The following is a 25034-nucleotide window of genomic DNA, read 5'->3' as shown; positions in this document are numbered from 1 at the left end:
CCTTTCTGAGTATCTTCGTATAGGCAGATTGCCCTTACTGTGGATAACAATCACATCTGGACGATTTCGCACTTTTCCTTTTCCATTCGCTTTTTTACTCCATCCATCGTTTTCGTCCATCTTAGGGTTCGCAACGCTGGTCGACTTTCCAGCATTTGCTGTATCCTTTCCTCCTTCTGAGCTATTGGTGCTGGTTTTCAGAATGTCCTCTCCGTCTTTTTTTTCTCATAGCGCCTGCTGATTATTTAGAGGATCCCCTTCTTTTTCACGTACCCGTTTATTTCGCCGTGATTCGGTGGTACTACAGTGAGGCGTCACTTAAGTGGGTTGTGACACATCTTCTTGGTCCTGGAATACCTCTTGTTGTCGTCCATCTTGAACATATGCGGTGGGTGTTATCACAGTCTGTGTCATCCAATGATCTGCCTTCAGTTCATCTTTGTTTGGCTTTGTTACCAATGTTCTCGGTAAGGTCGTACTTTGCTTGAGCACTTCCTTCTCCAGATCCAAATCACTTGTAGCATTATATGCCAAGGTGGCCATGTTCCTCATACATGCAAAAGGAGGGTGTAAAAATTTGTTACACCGAATGTAGTCATGTTGGGTATCAAATGAAAGGTCTTGATTAGTACTTTTCGATGCATTGACATTTGTTCCTCCTGCTTTATCGAAATGAATACTTCAAAGCTTACCATTAGAAAGAAATTAGAAAGCCTAAATTCAAGGTATCATGGATAAAAGATAGATCAGGTTAGGAGTCATGTATAATTAGAATATTTTTAGAAAATAAAAAAAACTAAACAAAAATTGCAATACAACCAAATCAAATATATAAATAATAAAAACAAAAAAATGTAGTGCGGATGGTAACTTCGAAGTGACACTAGCAACGAAAGCAACTATTTACTCGGAAGGATTAGTCGAATGGAAGCCACCAGCGATATATAAATCATCCTGTGAAATAGATGTAGAATATTTTCCTTTTGACGAACAGACATGTGTATTGAAGTTTGGCAGTTGGACATATGACGGCTTCAAGGTAGGTCAAACAACAGCATATTAGTCATCCATCCAAATCAGAAAGACAACAAAATTCGCCAAAACCGCAAAAAAAACCCGAAAACCCAAACCACAAATTCACACCAAAAAAAGCGAAAAACCTAAATAAAACCACACATTTGAAAAGCAACCGTTTAAATATTATCTCATCCTTAACTCGTTTCCTTTTGAGTTTTCAAAAATTTGTCGTACCACCAACTATAGTTAACAACTTTGTGAAAAAAAAGAAAATTTTTAACGAATAAGGAAGAACTCTACAGTTTCCTTTCTCTTCGCAAGGACTTAAATTTTATTTTCGCTCACTATGTCTCAAGTTCAAGCCTCGGTACTACAAACTAAATTACTAACTTGAAAGTATCTTCCGCAAGTCGGATTAGTATGAAGGACGCACTGCAAAGTACAATTTTTTGATTATGATGAGAAAAACTCGAAAAATTAGTTAAGAAAGTTTTCCCGACTCCGGTCTTGGTGTTTTACGGCTTAGATCTATGACGCAGGAGAACCTGCCCAACGCAAAAATGGAAAATTCATGAGGAAAATGGAAGTCCTCTCTCACAAGCAAGTTGAATGACTTTTCTAGCACGAAAAATTAACTGTTCAGGAGGACTTCCATGCTCAGAATATTTACTTAATGAACTTTAATGGGGATTTTCTCGTTATGATCAAAATGTACAAAGGAATTCACGAAAAATGTGTGTAAATATGAGAAAGCAAATAAATAATTAATAATAAAGATAAAAGTGAAAAAAAATTTACTTCATAACTTACAGTTGCTTTCGTCTGTGAGTGGAAAATTTACTTACCCGTTGCAATAAATCCAACGAAACAGAACGGACGAAATTCAGCCTCGTTTTTCAAGCCTTTTCCTAAGTTTCCTTAAGCGTAGAAGTTACAATTATTTCACTTCATTTTCACATTTGTAGCTATTTATTGTCATTTTCCGCATTTCAGTTCATTCATTTCACAGATACGAGCATTTTGACTATCATTTCCGTTCCCTTTAGTTTTCTTGCTCATGTTGACGTGAGACTCAACAACAAAACCCCCGAAATGTTCAACCCCAATTTTTTCTACCGTAGAAAAGGATAATATAAAAACGAAATAATATCACATTCTTGCTAACATTTGTATAAAGCATCCTGTTTTCGTATGTAGTATGTTCTTCAGGTAGGCATTTGATTTTCACAATTTTCATGCAATTTTGTAAATATTTACCGATCAAGGAGTCAAGATCTCCTGCTGAAAACATCCTTTCATGTAATTTTATACTCATGTAAGCTGCGATAGTTTCCGAGTCATAAGGTTAATGTATATAACAATTATTGAGTGAGCTGTTGTCTCTGAGGGGGTACAAGCACCCTCAACTACGGGGAAGCTTATAAGTGTAAATAATTTTTTTAGCGAAATTATAGAAAACAAATAAATTGAAGAATCTTTTCGATAAATTAATCTGAATCAAAAATAAGACATAAAATAATAAATAATTTAAGTAATTAATAATTTCCAATAAACATATTGAGGCATTTCATTGTGAAATATTTAAATTTACTACAAAATTATCAAATGATCAAAAAAGAGAATCTAAATCAAGAAATTCCAAGGATACATTAACGCATCTTCCCACTCGCATCCAACCCTTTCTTGTCCCACTTAGAATTCTAATCATTATTTCATCAGCAATAGTCAGCATGAAAGAGAAATCCTTAAAATCCATTCTCCATTCCTCACCAGATTTCAGCTCTTTTGAATGTTCTTTTCTTATGAATAATTCCCGACTCTAATTAAATTCAATGGTACCCTGGGATTTATAGAGGAAAATGTTAATTTCCATCTCAGCCTTCACTGGTCCTTTTTTAAGAACTTTATATTCGAAATAAAAAAGGATTTGGGCTCGTGAAGATATTTTAAGGGAACTGAATAGTGACCATAACTTTAGTCTATGACATGTCGTCTACTATTAATAAACGTTTTTGTCTTTGCATCATTGACTTCTCAGATTCAGATACAATTCTTAAATTTAATTTTTTTAAAACGAAGATGACTGCATCTTAAATGTATGGGATTCGCATCCACTACAAACTAAACCAAGATATTACTTTGCTGCTTGGACTTATCTCTCTCTCTTTTTACATCCTTTCTGAATTTTTAACATTCCAATGTAAATCGAAAGCCAGATTTCCTTTGATCTCAGCATCTCAGCAGCTATACCCTCTGAGCCCACGCTGCTTTCCAGCGCTTGATTTACATTATTTCCCCGAATTGCTAACGATGAGCAGCGAGTCATCACATGCTCCGCTAATGTTGTGCATCCATCGATCCTTCGAAGACTCGTCCCAGCTGCATTGCCAGAGATCATGCAGCTCTATCATTGCCGCATTCCTACGTTCTGCGAGTCCCTCCTCCCCCCATACGTCCTGCATTATACATTATGCATTATATATTTCTTTGGCCAGAATGTCAATTGAGGTCATGCCTCGCTATAACCAACGCTGCCTCATCGGACGTAGTTCAAAAAGCGCTGCAGACCCTCCCAGCCAACGGATGTCGTTCAGACTTATTCGTATCAACTTCATCTGCGTTGAAGGTCATGAAAGGGAAAGGGATGTATACCAGGTACCTACTTTTGCCTGCACTATGCCAATAGTCTACATCCTCCTTCCCTTTCCTTTCTGATGTGGCCCTTTGCTCCATATCTCCTACATTACTTCGACCTGTGATCCACGCTGGTACATGCTTTCACAATGTGGCCGAAACCAAGCATCCAAAGCTTCGCTTCAGTGCCACTTGCTCCCTAAAATGACACATATTATTCACACAGCTAACAACTGTTTGAGTGCTGCTTCCGCTGGTAGACAAGTTACTGTTTCCACACTGACTTTTGCACTCCAAAAAAGTCGAACAGCTTTTCCAAAGCTTCATGCACCTTTTCCTTCAAGATGATCTCATTTTTACCCTTGCAAACCATGGAGATCCCCGACCTACCAGCTCTCATATCGGCTTCCTGTTCTAAGGACTTCCCTAGTTGGTTCAAGAATTCTCATCCGTTATATCCGTGGAGTACTTGAGCTTTAACATAAGATTTCCTTTCTGTGAAGGTTTAATGTGTATGAATGAGTTCTGGTTCTACTTCTCTTTCCCGCGATTGTCAGCATCGGACCCTTCACCTCGTTTGGATATAATAGTATCTTACGGTTGGATCCTCCTCCTTTCTCTCTTCTTTCGAGATATCTCTTTTCTCCTGGCTTCCACATTCTCCTTCCAGAATCTGCTCCTTCTGGAATATCGGCTATAAGATTTTCGCCGCCAGCTTCGGCTATCTTTCTCGCCGGAGGAAAAAGGGGCTCTATTTGGAGCCCTTAGTTGGCTTGCTAACTTTTGAAATCAGGAGAATGTATGAAAGGATATGTAGTTGGATGTAGTGCATGCAAGGAGGATGTGGGGTGAGTTTCGGTAATCGAACTTATATTTATGTATACCAAGCAACTTACCGCCTGGTCAGAAACTTCATACGAGTATTGCAGCCCTTGTAGTTAAAAACTAGAGACTGAAATTGTAGCCCCATTAAAGTCTGACGAAAAGTTTCAAGCACTTTAAATACTCAAATCTATGTGTAATTTCCAGGGGAAGCATCCTTTTGAGAGCAAACTGAATTGGGACAACATTTATATTATCTGATAAAAACCCTTGGTACAGGGAATCACATGGCAGTCTATTAATTGTTCCCAATCATATGTTAGTCAGTTATTTTAGTTTAGTCGGGGAACCGCAGCTCCAAGCGCTCAGGCCATTGTTAGGCCCATTGTGTCATCCCCAAAGATTGCTTATTCAACGGTCTGTCACCTACGGCGGTCACAGGCTTTCGCTAATCTGGAAATATTCTCCAGAGACAGAATACGCATTTTTCGTTTAAAAAAAAACCTTACCAAGGCATCTTCGTCTAAGGTCTGAGTATCCCAAGCAACTGCTACCTCACATTGGCTAGATATAGCCGAGACCACTAGTGCAATTTGTTCCATGTGGTAGTTTAAAGAGCAGTGTCCCGTTGAAAGCCTTACTAGGGTTTCCACAAAGATTTTTGCCTGCCGACAAAAGCCCAAATTTCTCCATTCGGCGACGTGAATCCTTGTAATTTCACCCTTTAGAGAGGACTTTACAGTGGATGGCCGGAAGCCAAAAGCTGGTTCTGGCCCGACCATTGGTGATCCAGTCAGTATATCATATACACATCTCCGCCTGAAATAGGGTCGTCGCTTTTCCGAAAGGTCCGGCCAGTTCCATAATCGAATTTCCCGAGAACACCTCTGCGAATGATCCGTTTTCCATGACTGACCCGTCGGGGATAAGATAATCCAAAAAGAATCGTGGCCTTTTATCGATAATTCTTTTCTTATGGTTATATAGAGTATGTTTTTTGGAAGATAAATCTAGAAACCATGTGATCAACGGGTATCCGAGCCACTGATGTTTGTCAAAGAATTCTGCTTCTGGGTACGTTCTTTAACAAGCATCCGCTTCAGTTTTGAGGTTGCCTCAAGAGAGTTAGCCTCCTACCAAAAGTGCCTCCATGCCGATCTTATGTTCTTCTTCACACTATGCCTCTTTATGCCGATTCCAACCAGCGGCTGAATCAGACTTCAGAGCACGATTGAGAAAAACCTTTGTCGTTCTCCTCTGTTTTACGGAATTCCAATATTAGGTAGTTTTGATGAATATTCCACTGGGAACTTCTTCTGCGTCATAGGGGAAATACGAAGAGCGCCACAAATTCTCTTTATCTCCCTGTTGACTTTTTATGGTCAGTTTACCCGTATTGTGCCGCCCTCACATAGGTTGTTAACCAAATTAGCCTTGTGATCTTTTGGGGCCACCATGCAGGAGTGAAGTCAATCACTCCCATTGGCATACAACAGGTGCACATGTTGGAAGTTTAGACCCCTGGCTACCCCAACAGCAACCCATGGTTCTTGTATGAAGTACATAGATATCTTGCAGTTATTAATCCGACGACTGATATGTATAGCCATCGCTTTACAATGCTGCAAATTTATTTGGGAAATATGGCACATTATCTACCCTTCAGATGAAGCTGCCGTGAGCTACATGTCCTTTTCAATGGCTTTAGGGGCCGAAATTTGTAACGTGAAGATCCCTAGCAGCGCTGTACTTTCCAAACCTTCTCAATATCTGGTTCGGGAACGCCGATAGTAAGGAAATTTTCCAGACTATCGATTCTCCCTAATATTTTGCTGCCTAGTAGCATCCAGGTGGAGGTGTTGAGGTTATTCTGGATACCAATTCTAGAAGCCAGAGGAAGCACTTTTTGAACGATGGACCCTTTTCAGGGTTAGTCGCGAACCCTCACACTTTCTTGGGAGTTGCGTCCTTTTTTCTGTTGGAGCGCCAGTTGTATTGCCTGACACGATGTTTTCTTTCATCCTGGTCGTTGTTTTAAGCCAAACTTTAGAATATTCGGGCATTGCTTAATAAATTCGCATAGTTCCAAAATTTGTTACCTAATGCGGTTGCTTCCGATTGGTATTGTATCTTACGTCGCTTGGATAGTTAGGCATCATAGTATCCTCCTTTTCGTTTTCCCCGGCTGAACTCTCCCCACTGAGGGTAGCACTTTTAATCGCACCGGCTTGTCCCACAAAGAATCGACCTTCTTCCGAACGAGCCTATCAATGAAACCGGTTTTACCTCCTCTCCTACTCTTGTAGCATTTATTGCCACAGCAGCCAAGGTTTCAACATCTAAGGTACTATTGGATATCGACGGCCGGAAGCCCACTTACCCAATTTCAAAACCCCGGGGACTGGGTTTCCAAAGAACTGCACCTCAATTTGATGACTCCTTTTCATCCATGGTTAAGCGTTTTTATTTTCACCTACTCGGCTTGCGCATAACTATGCCTATACACACACAACCCCAGATGGATGCACACGCAAGCCAATAACACATCCGCGGAAAGTTATCTACACCGATGCATCAACAATACGTCAGATGGAAGATCTAATTTAAAAAGGTTCAATCACACACAAGACAAAGGCGGATCAAGGTTATACGGTGCAAAAAGATGAAATAGTATTCAGCCTTGTAGTAATTTGTATCAGGTTGTTGCACATGAAATCGCCGATTCTTACTTCTCCCAGCGAGATACAAGGTCATGTATGCCAGTTTCGTGGAAGTCCAATTTTCGGGTGCTGATAAACTCGTCGAGGGCAATTTTGATGGCCTCTTTACTCATAAATTGTTTTTCCACCAAAAAATTATCCAAATCCAAAGTGGTGGTCGGTTGGCGAAAGGTCTGTTGAATATGGTGAATTAGGCAGAGTCTCATACTGCAATTCGTTCATCAACATTCGCACCGTTGTTCTGGATTCATGGGGTCGTGCATTGTCGTGACGGAGTATCACACCATCTCTGTTGACTAATTTTGGCCGTTGAATACTAAAATTTTGGTGCATTAATCGTTTCTCCAAATGCCAAAAAAGAATAGTGGATCACTCCAGCTATAGACCACCAAACAGTCACCATTACCTTCTTCTAATGGAGGCTCGGTTTCGGCATATGTTCCCGTGGCTCACCAGCATCTAACAATTAAGCTGATCGGCGACGATTGTCGTATAATACCCACTTTTCATCATATGTCATTATTCTGTGCAAAAAAGGATCGCTTCTGTTGCGGGAGAGTAAAGAACTGCAAATTTCCATTCGAAGCGGCATGTTTTTCTTTCTTTCTTTCTTTCCAAGTTGTTTGCAAGTGCAGGGAAACTGTCAAAATAGTGTACACCCAGTTTCTCTGCAATGTCTCTCAAAGACTGACGTGTGTCGGATTCGACTAGCAAACGCAGCCCGTCGTTGTCAATCGATGGTCCTGGATGTCCACGTGGCTCACTTTGAAGGTGTATGTCGGCTGACCGGAATTTCGAAACACCGTCATGTGGTTCGTTCGTTTACCGTATCAGCTCCAAATACGCTGTTAATGTTCCCGGTCGCCTCCGCTGCTTTATGACCGAGTTTGAACTCATAAAGAAAAAGTATACGTTCTTGGCTCTTTCCCATCCTTTTTTCTTTTTTATTCACTATTATCACAACGATGGTCAGAACTGAAATGACTCCTTCATTAAATGTGGAAGTATTTATACTTAATTATCAGATACCAACCGCACCAACTGGTGGTGATACAGCAAAGCCGCAACTAACTTCACTCGATTGCCAAATCGGCCGTTTCATGTGCAACAACCTAATAGAATAGAGAATCAGGGGAAGATACTCAAATTTGTCATATATGAGTAGAAAGGTAATATGGGTTACTCAGTATTTGTCGAACCTAGCGCAGTTGTCGGTCCTCAATTACTGAGCACCCGGCAAAGACTTTCTTTTTCTCAACTTGTCAACTACATGTTATTTCGGAATACGCTCTAACTCCGAATACGAGTAATTTTAGCCCGAACTAACAGAACTCTGTAATTTTTCATAACTAAGAACTTTTGAGTAAAAAGTACGCAAATAGGCAAATACAAGGGGGACGCAGTGATTTTGCTTATCATTGTAAATTTATTACTGAGCGAAACGCCTAATAAAGGCCCGACGTGTCCTCTAGACTTGATTTGCTTCATCCTCTCAATAAGTGAAATAGCTACCCACTCGGCTGTGCTAGCGATTGTAAATTTGTAGCTACTAGCTTACGATCCCTTTTCCTACCCGACTCGAGGTATTAAAGCCACCTTACACCTTTAATGTCACCAAGCACCAAGGGATAGTTCGTGCTTATCTTCCTCTAACTCCAGTTGCTCCTATACGTTAGTGCTTCCTCTCAGAAGAGTTCCGCATATAAAAGGCGGAACAAAACTGGTCTAGACATGAGCAACCAGTGGATCTACTTCGGGCTTTTAATGAGCGCATCCTCTATGTTCGCAAAACACTAGCAATTGTCTGCACTAAATGCCCTCGAAATTTAATTCACGTCATTTGTTACCCCTAGGTACTTGGTAACCAACTTTACAGTGATGTAGCCACCGAGTTACTCGGGCGGTGGTATTGTATTCCTTGTCCTGTGGTCTAGACCGCCTCCATCTTGTGACTTGAGATTTGAGTATTCCCGGTCATTCCCGGCGTTGATTGCCTCAACAGGGTGTACTTTTCCATCTTCAGCTTCTTTCATGACAATAATCACAGGCACACATTGTACATTACGTTTCAGGAAAATGCTCAGTTCTGACCCATATGGCACTCCTGCGTGATAGTGCACTCCTTGGGTCCCACACCGAAGTATCCTTCTAGAGAGATAACTTTCGGTTCAATCAAGTAACTAGGGACACCTAGTTTAACCTATAATGACCCTTTCAACCTTGCCTAGCTGACAGATTCCAAGCATTTTCGACGTACTTTACTAAGATTTCACATAATTTGCTGAAACATTTGCCATCCTCATTTTCACTTAATGGGGACAAGCTGATATTGATAGCATCTTTCCTATCGTGGCAGATGGGGCGGTATGTTGATAGGCAATTCTATAACAAAACTAGTATATGCCTTTTCTACCAAACACGAAATACCCCTTCCAATAAGCACGCTCCAAACACGCTGACAGAGCAGTCAAGGCTGGTCTTAAAAGCCAGCTCAAAGTAATTAGATTTAATATCCTCGGCTCTAATCCTCAAGGCGTGGGACAGCGAATCAATGCATGATGACTGGCAACGAGGCATTATCGTCTCATACATAAAAAGGGAAATATCACACAGTGCAGCAATTATGGAGGTATCACGTTGCTGAATACCATCTATAAGGTATTCTCCTCTATCTTCCTAGGCCGGATAGCCCCATGCGCCCAGAACACCATTGGCCCATACCAAAGAGGCTTCACTCCAGGCAAATCAGCAACAGATCAGATTTTCTCTCTGCGGCAAGCGATGGAAAAACTGTTGGAATATGGACATCAGTTGCACCATCTTATCGAATTTAAAGCCGCCTATGATAGCATAGCCAAGGTAAAACTGTACACGACCATGAGGAAATTCGGTATCCCCACGAAACTAATAAGACTGACTAGGCTGATCCTGACCAATGTGCGAGGTCAGATAAAAGCAGCAGGATCACTCTCAAGACCATTCGACATCAACAACAGTCTACGACACGGGGATGCCCTATCATGCGTCCTCTTTAACCTGGCCCTCGAGAAAGTGATCCGTGATGCTGATGTAAATGCAAGAGGTACGATCCTCTTCAAGTCCACCCAACTACTGGCCTATGCTGACGATATCGACATCATGGGAAGAACCACGCGAGACGTACAAACTGCCTTCATCCAGATCGAGCAGGCGGCGATTGGTGCGAGATCTTGGGCTGCACATCAATGAAGGCAAGGCAAAATATATGGTGGCAACGTCAGCACCGAAGATAAACCAACCAACAACATCAAATCCCACTGGTCCAACAGGAAGAATAAGGATAGGAGAATACAACTTTTAGACCGTTGACAATTTCTCCTATCTAGGGTCGAAAATCACAATCGATAACAGCTAACATGATGAAATCCGCGGATGGTTGTTGGCAGCCAACAGAGACTATTTCAGCTTACAAAAACTGTTTCGCTCGAAACGTCTCACTATAAGATCAGAGCTCTTACTGTACAAGACTATGATCTTGCCAGTCCTCATATATTCCTCGGAGACTTGGGTTCCTAGCAAGAAGAATTGCGAACTCTTGGCCGCGTTGGAGAGAAGAATCCTCTGAAGAATTTTTGGCCCCCTACATGAGGATGAACGATTCCGTAGCCTACATAACGACGAAATCTATGAGCGATACTACCTCTGTTTAGTTGTGGATAAAATCCATCGCAATAAGTTGCGGTGGGCGGGTCACTTAATCCGTATGGATGAGGATGATCCAGCCCGGAAAGTCTATAAGGGCAATCTATGGTAGGAAAAGAAGACGAGACAGACCCTGCCTAAGATGGAGCAATGGCGTAGGTCAGGACGCCAGACAGTTTTTAGGGATATCAAATTGGTGGAGCTCGGCGCAAAACCGGGATATCTGGAGTTCCTTATTAAGGCAGGCCTAGACCGGATACCGGTTGTTGCGCCGTTAATGATGATGATGATGGATTGATTCCATTGTTGCAGTCCCGATTATTCAATTTAAAAATGCTGATTTGATGACTCCAGATGACTCCTGGTAATAAGTTAATTATTATTTTGCTGACGTAACAAGGCAATTATTGTTTTTAAGGTTTTGTGTAAACACAAAACCTTATTAAAATCGGTTTACTGTCTGTCTGTCTGTCCGTCTGTCTGTCTGTCTGTCCGTCACACGCATTTTTCTCGGAAACGGTTATAGCGATTGCCACCACATTTGATAGAAAGGTGGGAACTGTGAACGCTCACGCATATAGTGAATTATATCCTTTTACGACGAATTTAAGGGGTGTAAATTTTTTTTCATCAAATATAGTATCAAATTAAAGGTCTCAATTAGTACTTTTCGAAGCCGGTCTTAGTTTTGACATTTGTTGAAAAGGTGGGGAGTCCGGGGGGTTGAAAGTGGTCATTTTCTTAACGAACCCATTCTCAGGAACTCCCAAATCGAAAAATCTGGAAAAAAATCAGGGGGCTGCCACTATATGGTGCCTAGGCTCCGAAATACCCTCCATACCGATACCTGTTCAAATAAAGTTAATAATAGTATATTACTATAATTTTCAGTAATTGACAGGAAAATCCCCCTTAAGTTCACCCTAGAATCACAAAGTTTTGCAGCAATGTAGGCTACAGCAAAAAGCATGATCATGCCAAATTTGGTGAAAATCGCACTATTACTAACAAAGTTATACTAGGTCAAATCTGTCCCTCCTCTGCAAATTCAACACTATGAATGTCAATATCACTTGAAAGTGGCTATTTTCACATAATATGTGCATATTTTACGTGCTACATGCTAATGGGACAAATGCACACTCAAATCTCTTTATAAAAGAAATACACAAAACCTTTCATACCTGAAGCGTTTAGCTTCCGGTTTCCCGACTTGTTTCCTTTTGCGAAGATTATGTTTATAAGAAACAAATCCTCAAGTCATTCCTTAAAGCAATTAAAATGGAAAGCATAACTTAAAATCAGACCCCTCCAGGGAATTCATACTTGACTAAGCATTTCTTACAATTGTCACATTTCACTGGGCATCTATGCCGCAATACATTCTAAATTCAAGGTGCCTTACATGTATTACCATTTGCATATCTAAACTGCTCCCACCGGGAATAAGATGAGGGTAAGGCATAAATCAAGGATGCAAAAGTTCAACCATCCCAGGTGAGCTCCGCACGTATGAATATGCCATACTCAGTTGTGCGGCTCCAAGTTAATCATGCGAAAATAGGCATCCGAATCCTATTATGTTCCTTCGAATTCCCAAACGTAAGAGTCAGAGAGTCAGAAAACACAGACTTATCTACTCGGAATATATTTCATTTTGTTTTCTTTTTGTATCTGAATTTTGAAATTTATCTTTTTCTGCTGTGGGACATGTTATCCGTTTTGTATGTTCTTAAGAAGATTTTGAAGAATTTTCTTTTTAGAAAAGTGGAAATACAATGAAATGCCTCAACTGCTAATACCGTTCTTTTTAAAAACCAAAGGAGAGTAGGTTTAGACCTATCCGAAGAGAGTAAAACCAAAACCAATTAACAAAAGTTAAAGAGAAAATTACAAAATTTCAAAGAAACACCAAACCCATGTATTTTCAGCGCCGATGGCCATTACGAAGTAACACTTATGACAAAAGCAACAGTTTATCACACTGGTATGGTCGTTTGGCAGCCACCGGCCGTTTATAAGTCATCCTGTTCAATAGACGTTGAATATTTCCCATATGACGTTCAGACATGCGTCTTGAAGTTAGGAAGTTGGACCTATGATGGCTTTAAGGTGCCCACACTTTTATTTAAATTACAATGACCGCATTTTTATATTAAGAAATTAAGTAATTGCGTACTTTGATATATACCGAAATAGTTAAGCGAAACGAGCCAATATTCAATTATGATAATTATTGCGAATCTTATCTATTATTTGGAGATGGAGGAATGTTCAGTGATAGAACTAGTTGATACCCGTTCACGGTTGAAATATGAAGGACTGAAAGAATCAGCTCGGAATCAATTCGCGGATGCAGCAAGGACTTCACATTTCAACCGTGAATTTGAATGAAAATGTCATGTTATTTAGATACTTTTCAAGTTCAATGGAACAGGGGACGTGGTTTGGTTTGCAGAAAATCGCTATATTGTTATACCTATCGAAGACATCTTCACAATTTCCATAAACATGGATATGCAAGGATGAGAAGGATATCAAATTGCAGTAAATGGAAGAGAAATCCAATGATCCGTTGAAAAACAATCAAATTCTGTCTGCTACATTGTACCGCCTCCTTGCATCTGTACACAACACGCTAGTTTGGTTTACATTGGAAGCAATATGTTTCTCCACAATATTTATTCCTCCTTTTTCCAATATCTATCACTTTAGCAGGATATCCAGCCAGTGATGCAGACAGCAAACTTTGCCATTCGATAAAATTCCCTCACAAAGGAGATGCATCAAATATTCTGTTCAATGAGCGCCACATCTATTCCATCAAAATGTCGGATGTTTCCTTTGAGCAAGCTAAAACTATTCTCGCCTTGATCCTGCAACATGTCAATAAATGCACATCCTTTTCTGAACTTTATTTAACATCGACTTCCCAACTGTTCCATTGAACTTTCGTAAACTTTTTGTGGCAGTTCCTTAAGTCTATAATGTTACAGCAAATAAATGTTTAAGTATTAATCGTTGTTCTGACTGCAGAGAAGAAAATGACAAGCAAAGTACAAGAAACAATTTTGAGAATGTTTTCTGGGAGTGGATTTGTCGCAAAATCAAAATCAAATCAAATATCCAACCGAGCGCTTTGCAGGATTACTGCAGGAAACTTTAATAGTCACAAAGCAACTGCCCGGGATCCTTCGTGGACTGCATCCATCTATTTTTCAATGAAATCTGAATTTTTAAACTATCATGAAAACATTCTCAATAGTTGCACTGGTAAAAGATTAAATTTGTTTGTTTAATATCTTTTTTTTGCGTTTGCTTTAGTTTGTTTTCCATTTGGTTCTGGTCCCTTCGTTTCTTTTCAATTTTGATTTTCAGTATGGCCCCCAGTGGTAGTGACATATAAAAGTTGTGCGAAATAATTGAAAAGTACTCATAAAACTAAAATGCTGAAAATAGTTTTTGCGAGTTAGTTGTCCCTCCCCTGAAACCTGTATTTGCAGTTTAAGTTACAAAAGCAAACATTATGAAATATTTATTGAGCTCTAAATAACCAGCACAATGGACAGTGATGGGATTTGTTTTACACATATTCAAATAATATGAACGGAAAAGGTATGAAATGGTGTTTTTTACAGTTGGAAAATTGGTGAAATGTACCCGTAATGAAAGGATTTACACCTTTTGAACCGAGATGTGTACTGATTACAATAATATCGCAATCACATATTATTTATTTTGTCAACGCAATTAACAGATTTATTTAATCGCCGGCGCTTTTATAGCTCCAAATCAGATTAAGCAAATATTCAATTAATTAAATAGTGGGATAACTCTGATTGGATTTCGCCTATCAATAAATAATATATAATTTTGAATACAAATATTAAATACCCAACTCACTTTAGGCGTCATCATGTCATCAAAACAAAGTGACAAAGTAGCTGAGTAAATAGAAATAACTTGTAGTGTCCGCCGCTTCGCGACCGGAGCGTAATTTCATTTGCCTTTTTCGGGATTAATTTGATCAAATAATGCATTCTATAATGTGAAATTACCTTAAATTTCGCCGCACGCTGCGCACTATTGAAGGCATTTGAGCGAACTGATCGTGACAGAAGGGAATGATCTGACGCATCCATCAACGAACTGGAAATGTTGCTGGCAACATGAACTCTGACACTTCAAGGCGATGTCAGCGCCACCCGCTGATCAACAGGAGTGAACCGGCAATTTGGACTGGTGAAAAGAATTTCGGGGAATCAAGTTTTGAAGGTCGAAAAGAGTAGACACACGCGTTTGGGAGTGTATTGTTGGCCCCTTGATAAGCTTCCCCCGAAATATATATTTACAATGAAAACTAAAAATTTTAGTTTGGAGGAACCTACCACTTGTCTATCAAAGGAAGGGAACCTCAGGAGCCGCGCTTCATTGAAAAACTGAGGCAGAGGAATCAACGATTAAGGCTGAGCTCGGGTTCTGTTGAATCGAAGTGCTCAAAGGAACCCCTCTCCCCACATTCCGCGAACCTGGCTAGCACAGAGGCATGCTAGAACATATGAACCGAGTGCTTTGATAGAGTTTCAATATTTGCAGGCAGACCTTCACAGTCCACTTAGCCGTTTTATTTTAGGTTTTGGGATAGCTCTTCCCTCTAGGTCATCTTGGCCACTCAGAATGGTCGTTTGACCATCTAAATCTCTTAAGTTCATTACAAACTCCATTAAAATTTTTTGATAAAATTTTAATTAAATTTGACAAAATCTACAAGAGGCACCAAACATCAAATAAAAGTAATAATGTAGTCAATGGCTACAAAAAGAGCAATCCGTAACGCAATACTCTTCCTTTATCTCATTCAGCCCAGCTTATGTAAATAAAATAATTTTAAAATAACAACAATAAAATTATGCAGGAGATGTCTTTTCCTTTCCCCACATCAACGCAGACTTCAAAGCATGCCTTCATTGTTCGTGCAGTTTGTCCTTTATAAATTTGGAGCTCCCATTACTCTCATGGTAGTAGTTTAGATTAGTTTAGTGGAGGGGGCCGTAGCTCCAAACACTCAGATCTTTGCTAGGCCCATTGTACTATCCCCGCCTATTCATCGGCCTCTCGCCGACGGCGTTCGCAGGCTTTCGGGAATCTGAGAATGTTCACCAGAGACGGAGAATGTACAGACTCTTCTTTGATGAATACCTTACCGAGGTATCTTCGTCTGAAATCTGAGTATACTGGGCAGCTACATACGAAGTGCAGAACTGTCTCTTCTTTCTCCTCGCATTAACTAGAAATGGCCGAGACCACCACTCCGATTTTCTTCATATGGTAACTTAAGGAGCGGTGTCCCGTTAAAAGCCCTACAAAGGTTACCATGACCTGCTTCTTAAGGAACAATAAAAATGCCGCAGGCGCCTCCGGGTTCCCTCACAAAGACTTTCGTCGCCCAGCAATAGTTCAAATTTCTCCACTCGGTTGCACGAATCCTTGCCATCTCACCCTTCAGAGTAGACCCTGACAATAGATGGCCGATGCCAAAAGCTGGTTATGCTCCCATTATTGTCGATCCACACCCTTGGCGAGCCAGTCTATCAGCCTTCTCATTACCAGAGATGTTTCATTGTCCTGGCACCCAAAACAAGAATATTTCGTTCAGTTGGCCAAGTTTCAGTAGAACCTGATGACAACTCCACTCCAACTGGCTCGATGTATCGTTGCTGTTTAGTGCTGATAATGCTGCCCGACTGTCGGAACAGATTCGAATGCTGCGACAGATGCGAGATGTACTCCTAAATATTTAACCGTTTACCAGCTGGATTCTCAACCCTGCTAAGGTGGGTAGCGTATAGCTGCCCCATCTGACGCTCCCAGTGAACATAACTTAACCAGTGTTCCTAGCGTTCACCGTGACTCCATTACGGAGGCACAAACTATCAATTATATGTACTATTGCATTCAGCGGGTCACATACTGTGCCCGCAAACTAGCTGATGACTATTACGGCTAGATCTTCCGCAAATGCTTGTGCAGGTATAAGTGTCCATTGCCAAGAGCCACACAAGAGGTGAAAGAATCCTCCTTGTGGGCAACCTCCTAAACTGCTCACAGTGCGCTGTATCGTAACCGGAAGGATTGGTGCCTGTAAATGCCGAGCCGTCGTTGCAGCCAGTTGAGCCAAAGAGTTAGGATAATAAGAAGACGGCTGCCGCTTTCGGCTTACCTTTAGCCGTCGATGCCATAGACGATCCTTTCCCTTCAACATTGGCACAACCCGGAGGCGATTTGACCATAGGCGGTTTGCTCGAGGGAGGTTCGCCCGAAGGCGGTTTGCCCGAAGGCGATTTGCCCGGAGACCGTTTGCCCAAAGGCATTGTTTTGCTCGAAGGCTATCTACTCGGAGGCTGTTTACCGCCTGAAGACCGATGCTTATTCGTAGGTACAACTTTAGCCTCAGCAGGTGGCACCGATTGGAGCCTGGGGTCAGGAATGCTGACAGAACCGCACTGCCTTGGCTCGTCCTTTAAGAACTGGGTCCCAATAGGGTTGATTCCTACTTGAATAAGTGGCGAATACGAACCTAGATTCAGGTTCTCCATCGAAAAGCTCGGGGTTGCCCCTTCGCTCAGAGGTTGATCGTCATGATCAAGGTGCTGTCGATTTCTTTTGTTTTTTTTTAGGTTTTTAATTTCTTCATACGTGGCTGCCAAGGCCTTTGTTTCACCGAGGAAATAAATTCTGAATAATTTTCAAGAGGAAATCGTGATACATAATGCTCGGAACTGCCTGCTTTCCCATGGGTTTATGTATTTGAGGCAATACCCTTGAAGTTTCTTCCTTCTAGACGCGCTTGCATGCCAACCGGGCGTCAGACAGCTAGTCGTTCTACTGAGGAAAGTATAACGTCCCGGCATAGATGAATCTTTTGCTATGCTACATAGCTAACTTGAAGTTTCTTCTTTCTAGACGTGCTTGTACGCCGACCGAGGGTCAGTCAGGTAGTCGTTCTACTAAAGAACTCTTAGCGACGACGATTACGCAGCCTATATAACCTTGAAATTTATAAGTAATTCCAAACTATCTGGTCTTGGATAAAATCCGGCTGAACAGTTAGCGAAGGGCGAGCCACCTAACCCATATGGGTGAAGATAATCCAGCCTGGAAAGTCTATGAGAGCAATATCTATGCCTCAAATGCGGCGATGGCCAGGATGCCACGCAGCTTTTAGGCATATCGAATTGGTGGACTTCAGCACAAAAATTGAATGTCTGGAGGTATTTACTAAAGTACACCTAGACCGGATGCACCGTTAATGATGATGATGATGATGATCGAAGCATTAACTTCGGGTTCGAAGCTTTGGGCAAGGACGTCAGCTTTTCAGGAGGGGAATTGTTTTGGTATTGGATGTCATTGCGAATGGCAATGTATGTTCTCAAAGAGCGAGGTAACTGACGATAATTATATAACAGCGAAATCAGGAAATGTATCCGGTGTGTAAGTCATCTCTCAAGAGGGACCACGAATTGCCAACTAAGTGGAGTTGATCCGCGCAGAAAGATATAATAGTACACAGGCCAAAAAGCAGTAAAGTGAAACCATATACGAAACTAGATATCGTTTCTATTGAAGCGATAGTCACTTCGAGGACTAAGTGTGGGTAAGAAAACTTGCGTCGTTAAGCCTATCAAAGACTCGTATTCCAGTGTCTTCATCAAAGTACGTAGTGGATTAATTAAGACAGTGTATGTCAGTACGGAATAGATACGAAGGTTTATAGGTAAGGTATGCCCAGTTGGCACAACAACAGTTGCTAGTGTTGCTGGCTCCAAATATATTGATTCTATCCTTCCATTCATCCTGAAAATGAATTTACTACTACATTTTGTGCAGAAGTAACAACTGTCAAATTCCATTGTCCCGTTGGGTATCACAATTAGGATCCTCTTAAGTCAAATATGGAAAGGAGATCAGTGATTCCCACAGTATTTTCCCGAAGTTCTTGATCTATTAATGAAATCATGCGCTGGTGAAGCAACATCGTTACTCTCTCGTGACCTAGGATCTGTTCTCTGACAGCATCTTAACCAAGAGATTTCAGTCCAGGTTAAGGAGCATCACAATTATCCTGTAAAACTCAACCACTAACAAAGATTTCCGATTCATTCATGCAATTCAGAAAAAGCTTCCTAAAGGGGTATATTTCTTATCATGAGGGATGATCTGATTACCAAAGTGGACTCTAACAATAGCTGGAAGCTTTGAAAATTTCTGCAAATTTTACCGCCTCGTCATGGACACTGCTGAGTACACACTACAAATATATGTATATAAGAGACCAATCAATATCTATAACCACTATTGCTCCCGGTTAGCCTCTCTGAAAGTCCGGGGAGGAACTTTGATAAAAGCAAAGGATGAAGAAGGGAGGGGAGGCATGACGGTTGAGAGGAAAATTACTATTCGGGAGGAGAACCAGTCCTGACACGTGGTACCTCTGCTGGCGTAACAATGCATTGCGCTTAGCGAGATTTTATATCAGCGAGTTAGGATGGGATAGTCACTTTTGCAGTCTGACGCGCGAAAGGTTGATCATATGCGGAATTAGAGGGCAAACCCCAGAGACGTCGTACAGGAGAGAGTTTTTGTCAAATTTTAGGTTTTGCTTTCTGTATTTGGCCGTGCATTTCCTAAGTGTCGTCCTTTCGAAGCGTTGGAGGGCTTTCGCTTCGTTCGGTGACATGGTAGCCCATGCTGGGAAACCATAGGTCGGGATTTGACGAATAAGAGTTTTGTATAAAAGGCTATTGGCGGCAAGAAACAGGGCCAGGGATGAGAGCAGGTTTTTTAGAAGCATTGGCAATAGCAGATCTAACGTAAGGGTTGGATTTAAGTTTGTTGTTCAGAGAGATTCCCAGGTATTTAATATTTGGTTTCGGCTTGAGCGTGTGGTTGGCGATGTGTAAAGGCAGTTTTTGACTTTCTGGCACTGTGCGCCAGTGGCACTTCTCGTTGGGGTTTCTGAAGCAAATAACCTCAGACTTAAGGGAATTAACGGTGAGGGCCCACAGGTTGAAATAAACGATGACGCTATTGGTTAGGAGTTTGAGAAAGAGAGAGGTTAGTGAGGGCCTGAGACCTGACCTGAGGATTGTCATTGGGAGAAAAGGCGGGTGAGGGACTGCCTAAGTTGCCGTTGGCGTGGGAGATAAGTGTACAGGAGGGAGGAGAATATCGTAGAGGACGATGTTAAAAAGTTTGGGGCCTAGAATAGATCCCTGAGGGACTCCAGAGTTTACCGGGAAGTCGATAGAGCCAAGTCCATTGAGGCGCACGTGGCAAGTTCTGTTGGAGATGAAGTCTCCGTGGATTCTGAATATGGGGAGGGGGAAATTCGACTGAATTAGTTTGTAAAGCAAGCCCTCTTTCCAACTGAATTAAATGCTTTTTCGAGGTCTAAAATGCAGGCTAGGGGTGCAATGCCTATTTTCCAGGTGATTGAAAATATATATATATAGGGGAGTATTGTCTATTGAGTTGACTTAGTAGGATACGTTCGAAGATTTTTCCAATATTGGAAAGAAGAGAGATAAGCCTCATATCTTTGAGATCGCCCGAGCACCCCTTCTTAGAGATAGGTGTAAAGAGGGCTGATTTCCATGATACCGGGAAGTGTCCGTTGATCAGGCAGTCTGTCAAGAGGAGGGACGTTCACTGATGGTAGGCGCACACTTCCGCAGGACAAAGTTAGAGATGCTGTCGGGGTCCGAAGATATTTTATTGTTCGACCGGGAGATTACAAGTTCAACTTCTTCGAGGGACGCAAAGAAGGAGGTGAACGGGTCTGTTCTGACTATATCTGCTGGGCAGCTGGTGGAAAATAGGCAAAGGTAAGAACCTTCCAAGCTCAACCTTTTATCGCGGGCAGTAGTGACAAACACCGAGTTACAGATAGGGTCCGCTGGCGATTTTGCTTGTTTATTGAGAAAACTTTGGTGCCAAGTTTGAGGAGTTTCTTATATGATGCATTCAGTTTGGATAGAATAGCTCCATTGATTTTGCTGGACAGGTCTTTGTTGATCTCGGAGAGGAGACGGTAGTCAGCGTTGCATCTGTTCCGTAACAGGTAAAATAATCGTTTTCTGCGCTGCAGCAGTCTGTTTCTATCGCGGACAAAGAGGAGGGTTGTGGGGGGAAAGGCACCCTTATTTGTAGTAACCAGGTTCTTTAAGTGGAGCGTGTTTATCAATTGTAGTTTCGAAGGCAGAGTTTACTTTCTGGATGTATGTATCTAGCTCAACATTAGAGAGGATGCGCGATTTGTCCAGGAGAGGGCCCAGTGCACTGGCTAAGTCGCGTTAGAAATCATCCCAGTTTGTCAGATTGAGAATCTGCATTTATGCGAATGGTGGAGGCAAGGGAGAATTCGCCGTTCATGCAGAGAGAGGCTGAAGGCATGATGGTCGGCATGGGCTGCCAAAGAGGAGCAGCTAGTGGCACATCCTGAGAGATTTGACGAGATTATATGGCCGTCTAGGAAAGAAGACCCCCGAGAAAAAGACGGCATTCCCGCGTGAATGATGTCCACACTAAGGAGTGGGCCTGACTGAAACCAATCGAAGAGCACTTTGCCGTTTTCGTTGTTAACTGACTCGCCCCAAGATACATGCCTCACGTTGAGATCGCCGCCGGGGATGAAGGCATCGAAACTAGTCGCGATTACCGAGAGTTCGGCCAGGTTAGGAGTGAGGTGGCGACCTGTGCCGACTGGGAAGTAGGGGCAGCCAATTAGGACCCTGAGAACTCCCCCACCCCTAATAGAAAGTCTGACTACTGCTAACAGGGAGTTTGATGGCAGTGCAGCCGATGGGATGCTATTTGCCCTAAATCCCGCTTTGACGCGTCGTTGCGGAAAGTAATGTAACCGAGAACATATAGTTTTACATTGTGGGCTTCCCCCAGTCTGTTGTCGTTGAGGAGAGCGAGGTTAGGATCGGAATCCTTGAGGAGCTTGTGGAGAGCGAAACGTTTGTCGTTAGAAATGAGCCAATTAGCTTTGGTGATGTCAACAAGGTCTCTAATTGACAAATAACATGTTTTGAGCACTAAATCCTTGATCTGGTTGATGTGGTTCTCATCGGTTGACCGAGACGCTCATCGTCCTCAACGCGTTCTCTGCCTTCTTTGAACAATTTGTACCAACCAAGAAACTGGCTCTTAACAAAACATTATCACCAAATGCCTTTTTGAACATAACCAAAGTTTGGGTAGCTGAAAAACCATTTTTAAAACAAAATTTGTGTTCATGGTAAAAGTCGAAAAACGTTATTTATTTTTGAGTGAAGACAGGGGTGCCTCATTAACCACTAACGCTATCGTCTTAAAATTTGACATAGATGTCAGTTACGGTCTACCAACTTACGAAAAAAGAATGCCTTACTACTTTTTGATTATAGGAGTATTGCAATTGCTGCAAACACACCCTATAATTTGGAGAGGAAACTGATTTCATGTAAAATCTATAGCAAAAACTTCGGTTCTTATAAGAATTTAACTACGGAAAAGCGTTGTTAAAACTTCTCAGTTATTTCATTGAATTTTAAAGGAACCATTTTATACCTTTTCCAGAATGCCATAACTACATAGTTTATTTAAACTAAAAAAGAGAATATCCAGTTGATTTTGTTTTAAAATAAACATAAAAAATCTAAGCTAGTGCATTGATATTTGAAATAACTAAAACCAAATGCATAACTACGAAATATGATTGTTATAAACTATTAATTAATTAATTATTATTGTTATCATTATTTCATAGCATTATTACTAACGGAATTTCTTTGATAAAAGTTTGTTGTGTGTTAGACTTTGTTCAGACATAATCTAGCATTAAAATGGAATAGACGAGATATATATATATATATGTAATGAAGTTTTTCTTTCCTTAACTGTTAATAATCATTTATTTAGTTGCAACTTATAAGAATGCAAGCAGCAAAATACGCTTCTCCTCTTATTATGCCGCTAAGAAGTAAATTGAAAAGAAAACTCTGAAAATACTATAAAAATTAAAAAAGTCAGAATATATTCGGATTAAAAGCAATACCAATCACTTAGGGAAAATAACAAGACGCAGTGAAATAAGAAAACAAAAAAATCTAAACTAAACTCAGATATTTTATATAAATGGAAAATCTTAAATGAAAATTTACTAAAAAAAACCAAAAACAGGATATTAAACCCAAACCAACTGAACCGACGTCTAAATGATTGTTGATGTGTTGAAAAGCGAATTAAAAACCATCCCTAAACTGCTAAAACCACTTCCCTTTAAACAAAAACAATCTAAATAAGAAAAACTTTAAATTCCCAACGAAAACAGAAAACTCTGCCGAACAGCTCGCATGATGCGTTTTCCTGCTGCGAAAATTCTGTTAGGAAAGTTACGGGCATTGGTCCGTTTTTGCGTTTTCAGTAATAACCGAAACATTTCGTGCGCCACAAGTGCATGACTGCATGTTGCATTCCGGTGCACGGATGCATGCTGACGTTATAATTTAGGATGTGAATATATTTCCAGGACAGCGTCCTTCATCCGCATTTATTTACCCCCACCGCCCACAGTTGCATATCACATGAGTGCTTTATGTTATGTTTGCACCATTCGTCCTGGCATGCTGCATGTTCGTCTTCAATATTTTACAATTAGTTCAATAATTTGATAAATTTAGATTAGATTGGGGAGCACAAACGCATGTTTGAATGCGCATCACAGGCTCGCCAAGTGCACACGAAGAATTAATTTGTTGGTGCACCGATAATAGTATGCAATCGGCGAACTTGGCGGACTTGCACACGCATTCGATTTGCTCGCAGTTTATTTGCATTGCATAATTTTGCGTAATGTAATCACTGAATCCTGCGGACTTTCACACACGCTTAAAATATGCAAATATTGAAAATACAATTAGCGATATGAAACGCTGCTGCTAATTAGGATATGAGGAATTTCAACAATTTTTCTAGGAAACCAATTTTAAATAAAGCGGAAATATATGCACTTCCCGATAAAATACAATTTGGATATTCACTGGCATATGTATGTCATGTGTGATTGTTTAAAAAGTAAATTGGGATCGAGGGTGACCAAGTTTTCATTTTTAACACAGGAAATGTTGGCTGCCCCTCGATTATTAAATAGTAAACAGGCTACCTTCGTTTGGGGGGCGTTCTACCGGATAATCCAATTTGCAGACTGGGATACGAAGCTGAATGCAACATAAACTATAAATTAAGCCAGAGTCCTTATCAATAATAACAACTGTGGCCAAAATTTATTGCTACGAGGAGAGTGCAATTCTTCTGAATTTTGTCATCACCGCATTTTCACTGGATTGCCTAGGACGACTGAAAACAGCTTCCTATAACTGTAAATTCACGAACTTTCTAAGGTTTTGTGTTAAACAATCGATTTGATGTCTGTCTGTCCGTCTGTCGTGCTTTTCATGGAAGGAGGTAGAAATTTTAGAAAGGTTTCTGCACTGTGTGGGATTCTCACCCACTAACACCAGCCCCACTTTCTCCTTCTTTCTTCCCCGTAAAGCCGTCGTCATCAAGGCTCCTCCTCTCTGGGTAAAATTCTGAATAATGGAACATAAGATACTCCGGGTTCTCAGACGTGCGAACTCATTCAGGACAAAAGCGAAAATCATCCAACCTGAATTGGCAGGAATTGCTTCAGATGGGTAGTTAATCTCACCGTGTCGTCGCTGAATCCACTCCTCAATACCAAGAATCAAAGTGTGGGTCCAGTGACTATCATGGAGTTGACCGCATCCCAATTTTCTTGATGTGCTACCATTTTCGGCACCAGATTTTCTGGTACCAGCACCTCTCCTAGAGTTTCCTCTAGATTCTTCCTTTCTTCCGCAAATCTCGGACAGTGGAAGAATACATGCTCTGGATCCTCTGGGACTCCATCACAATTTGAACAGTCGGGTGACGTCGCCAATTTAAACCTGTGCAGCTATTGGCGATATCCTCCATGACCCATGAGAAACTGGGTGAGATTATAATTAATCTCACCGTGCCGTCTTTCCAACCACTCCTTGAGTCCACCTAAGCCCCCCCCCCCATCTATTTATGGATCTATCGCTCTCAGCG

The 25034-nt window shown here is 41.2% G+C and overlaps 1 protein-coding gene across 3 annotated transcripts in view; it reads left to right on the top strand.

Annotated features, from left to right (window-relative positions):
- The window catches only part of LOC119653858 (acetylcholine receptor subunit alpha-like), a 391561-nt gene that overhangs the window by 249303 nt on the left and 117224 nt on the right, over nucleotides 1-25034 (top strand). For 2 of the 3 annotated variants that reach the window (XM_038058922.1, XM_038058916.1), the window contains one exon: nucleotides 859-1039. The exons of the other annotated variant lie outside the window; for it this stretch is intronic. In XM_038058922.1, the coding sequence (XP_037914850.1) occupies nucleotides 859-1039 (181 nt within the window). The remainder of the gene's footprint in view (nucleotides 1-858; nucleotides 1040-25034) is intronic. 3 annotated transcript variants of the gene reach the window in all.

This window comes from Hermetia illucens, chromosome 1, assembly GCF_905115235.1.
Source record: "Hermetia illucens chromosome 1, iHerIll2.2.curated.20191125, whole genome shotgun sequence".
Classification (NCBI taxonomy): Eukaryota; Metazoa; Arthropoda; class Insecta; order Diptera; family Stratiomyidae; genus Hermetia; species Hermetia illucens.
The sequence above is the reverse complement of the archived record's forward strand: the minus strand, read 5'-3'. Positions and strand labels throughout refer to the sequence as shown.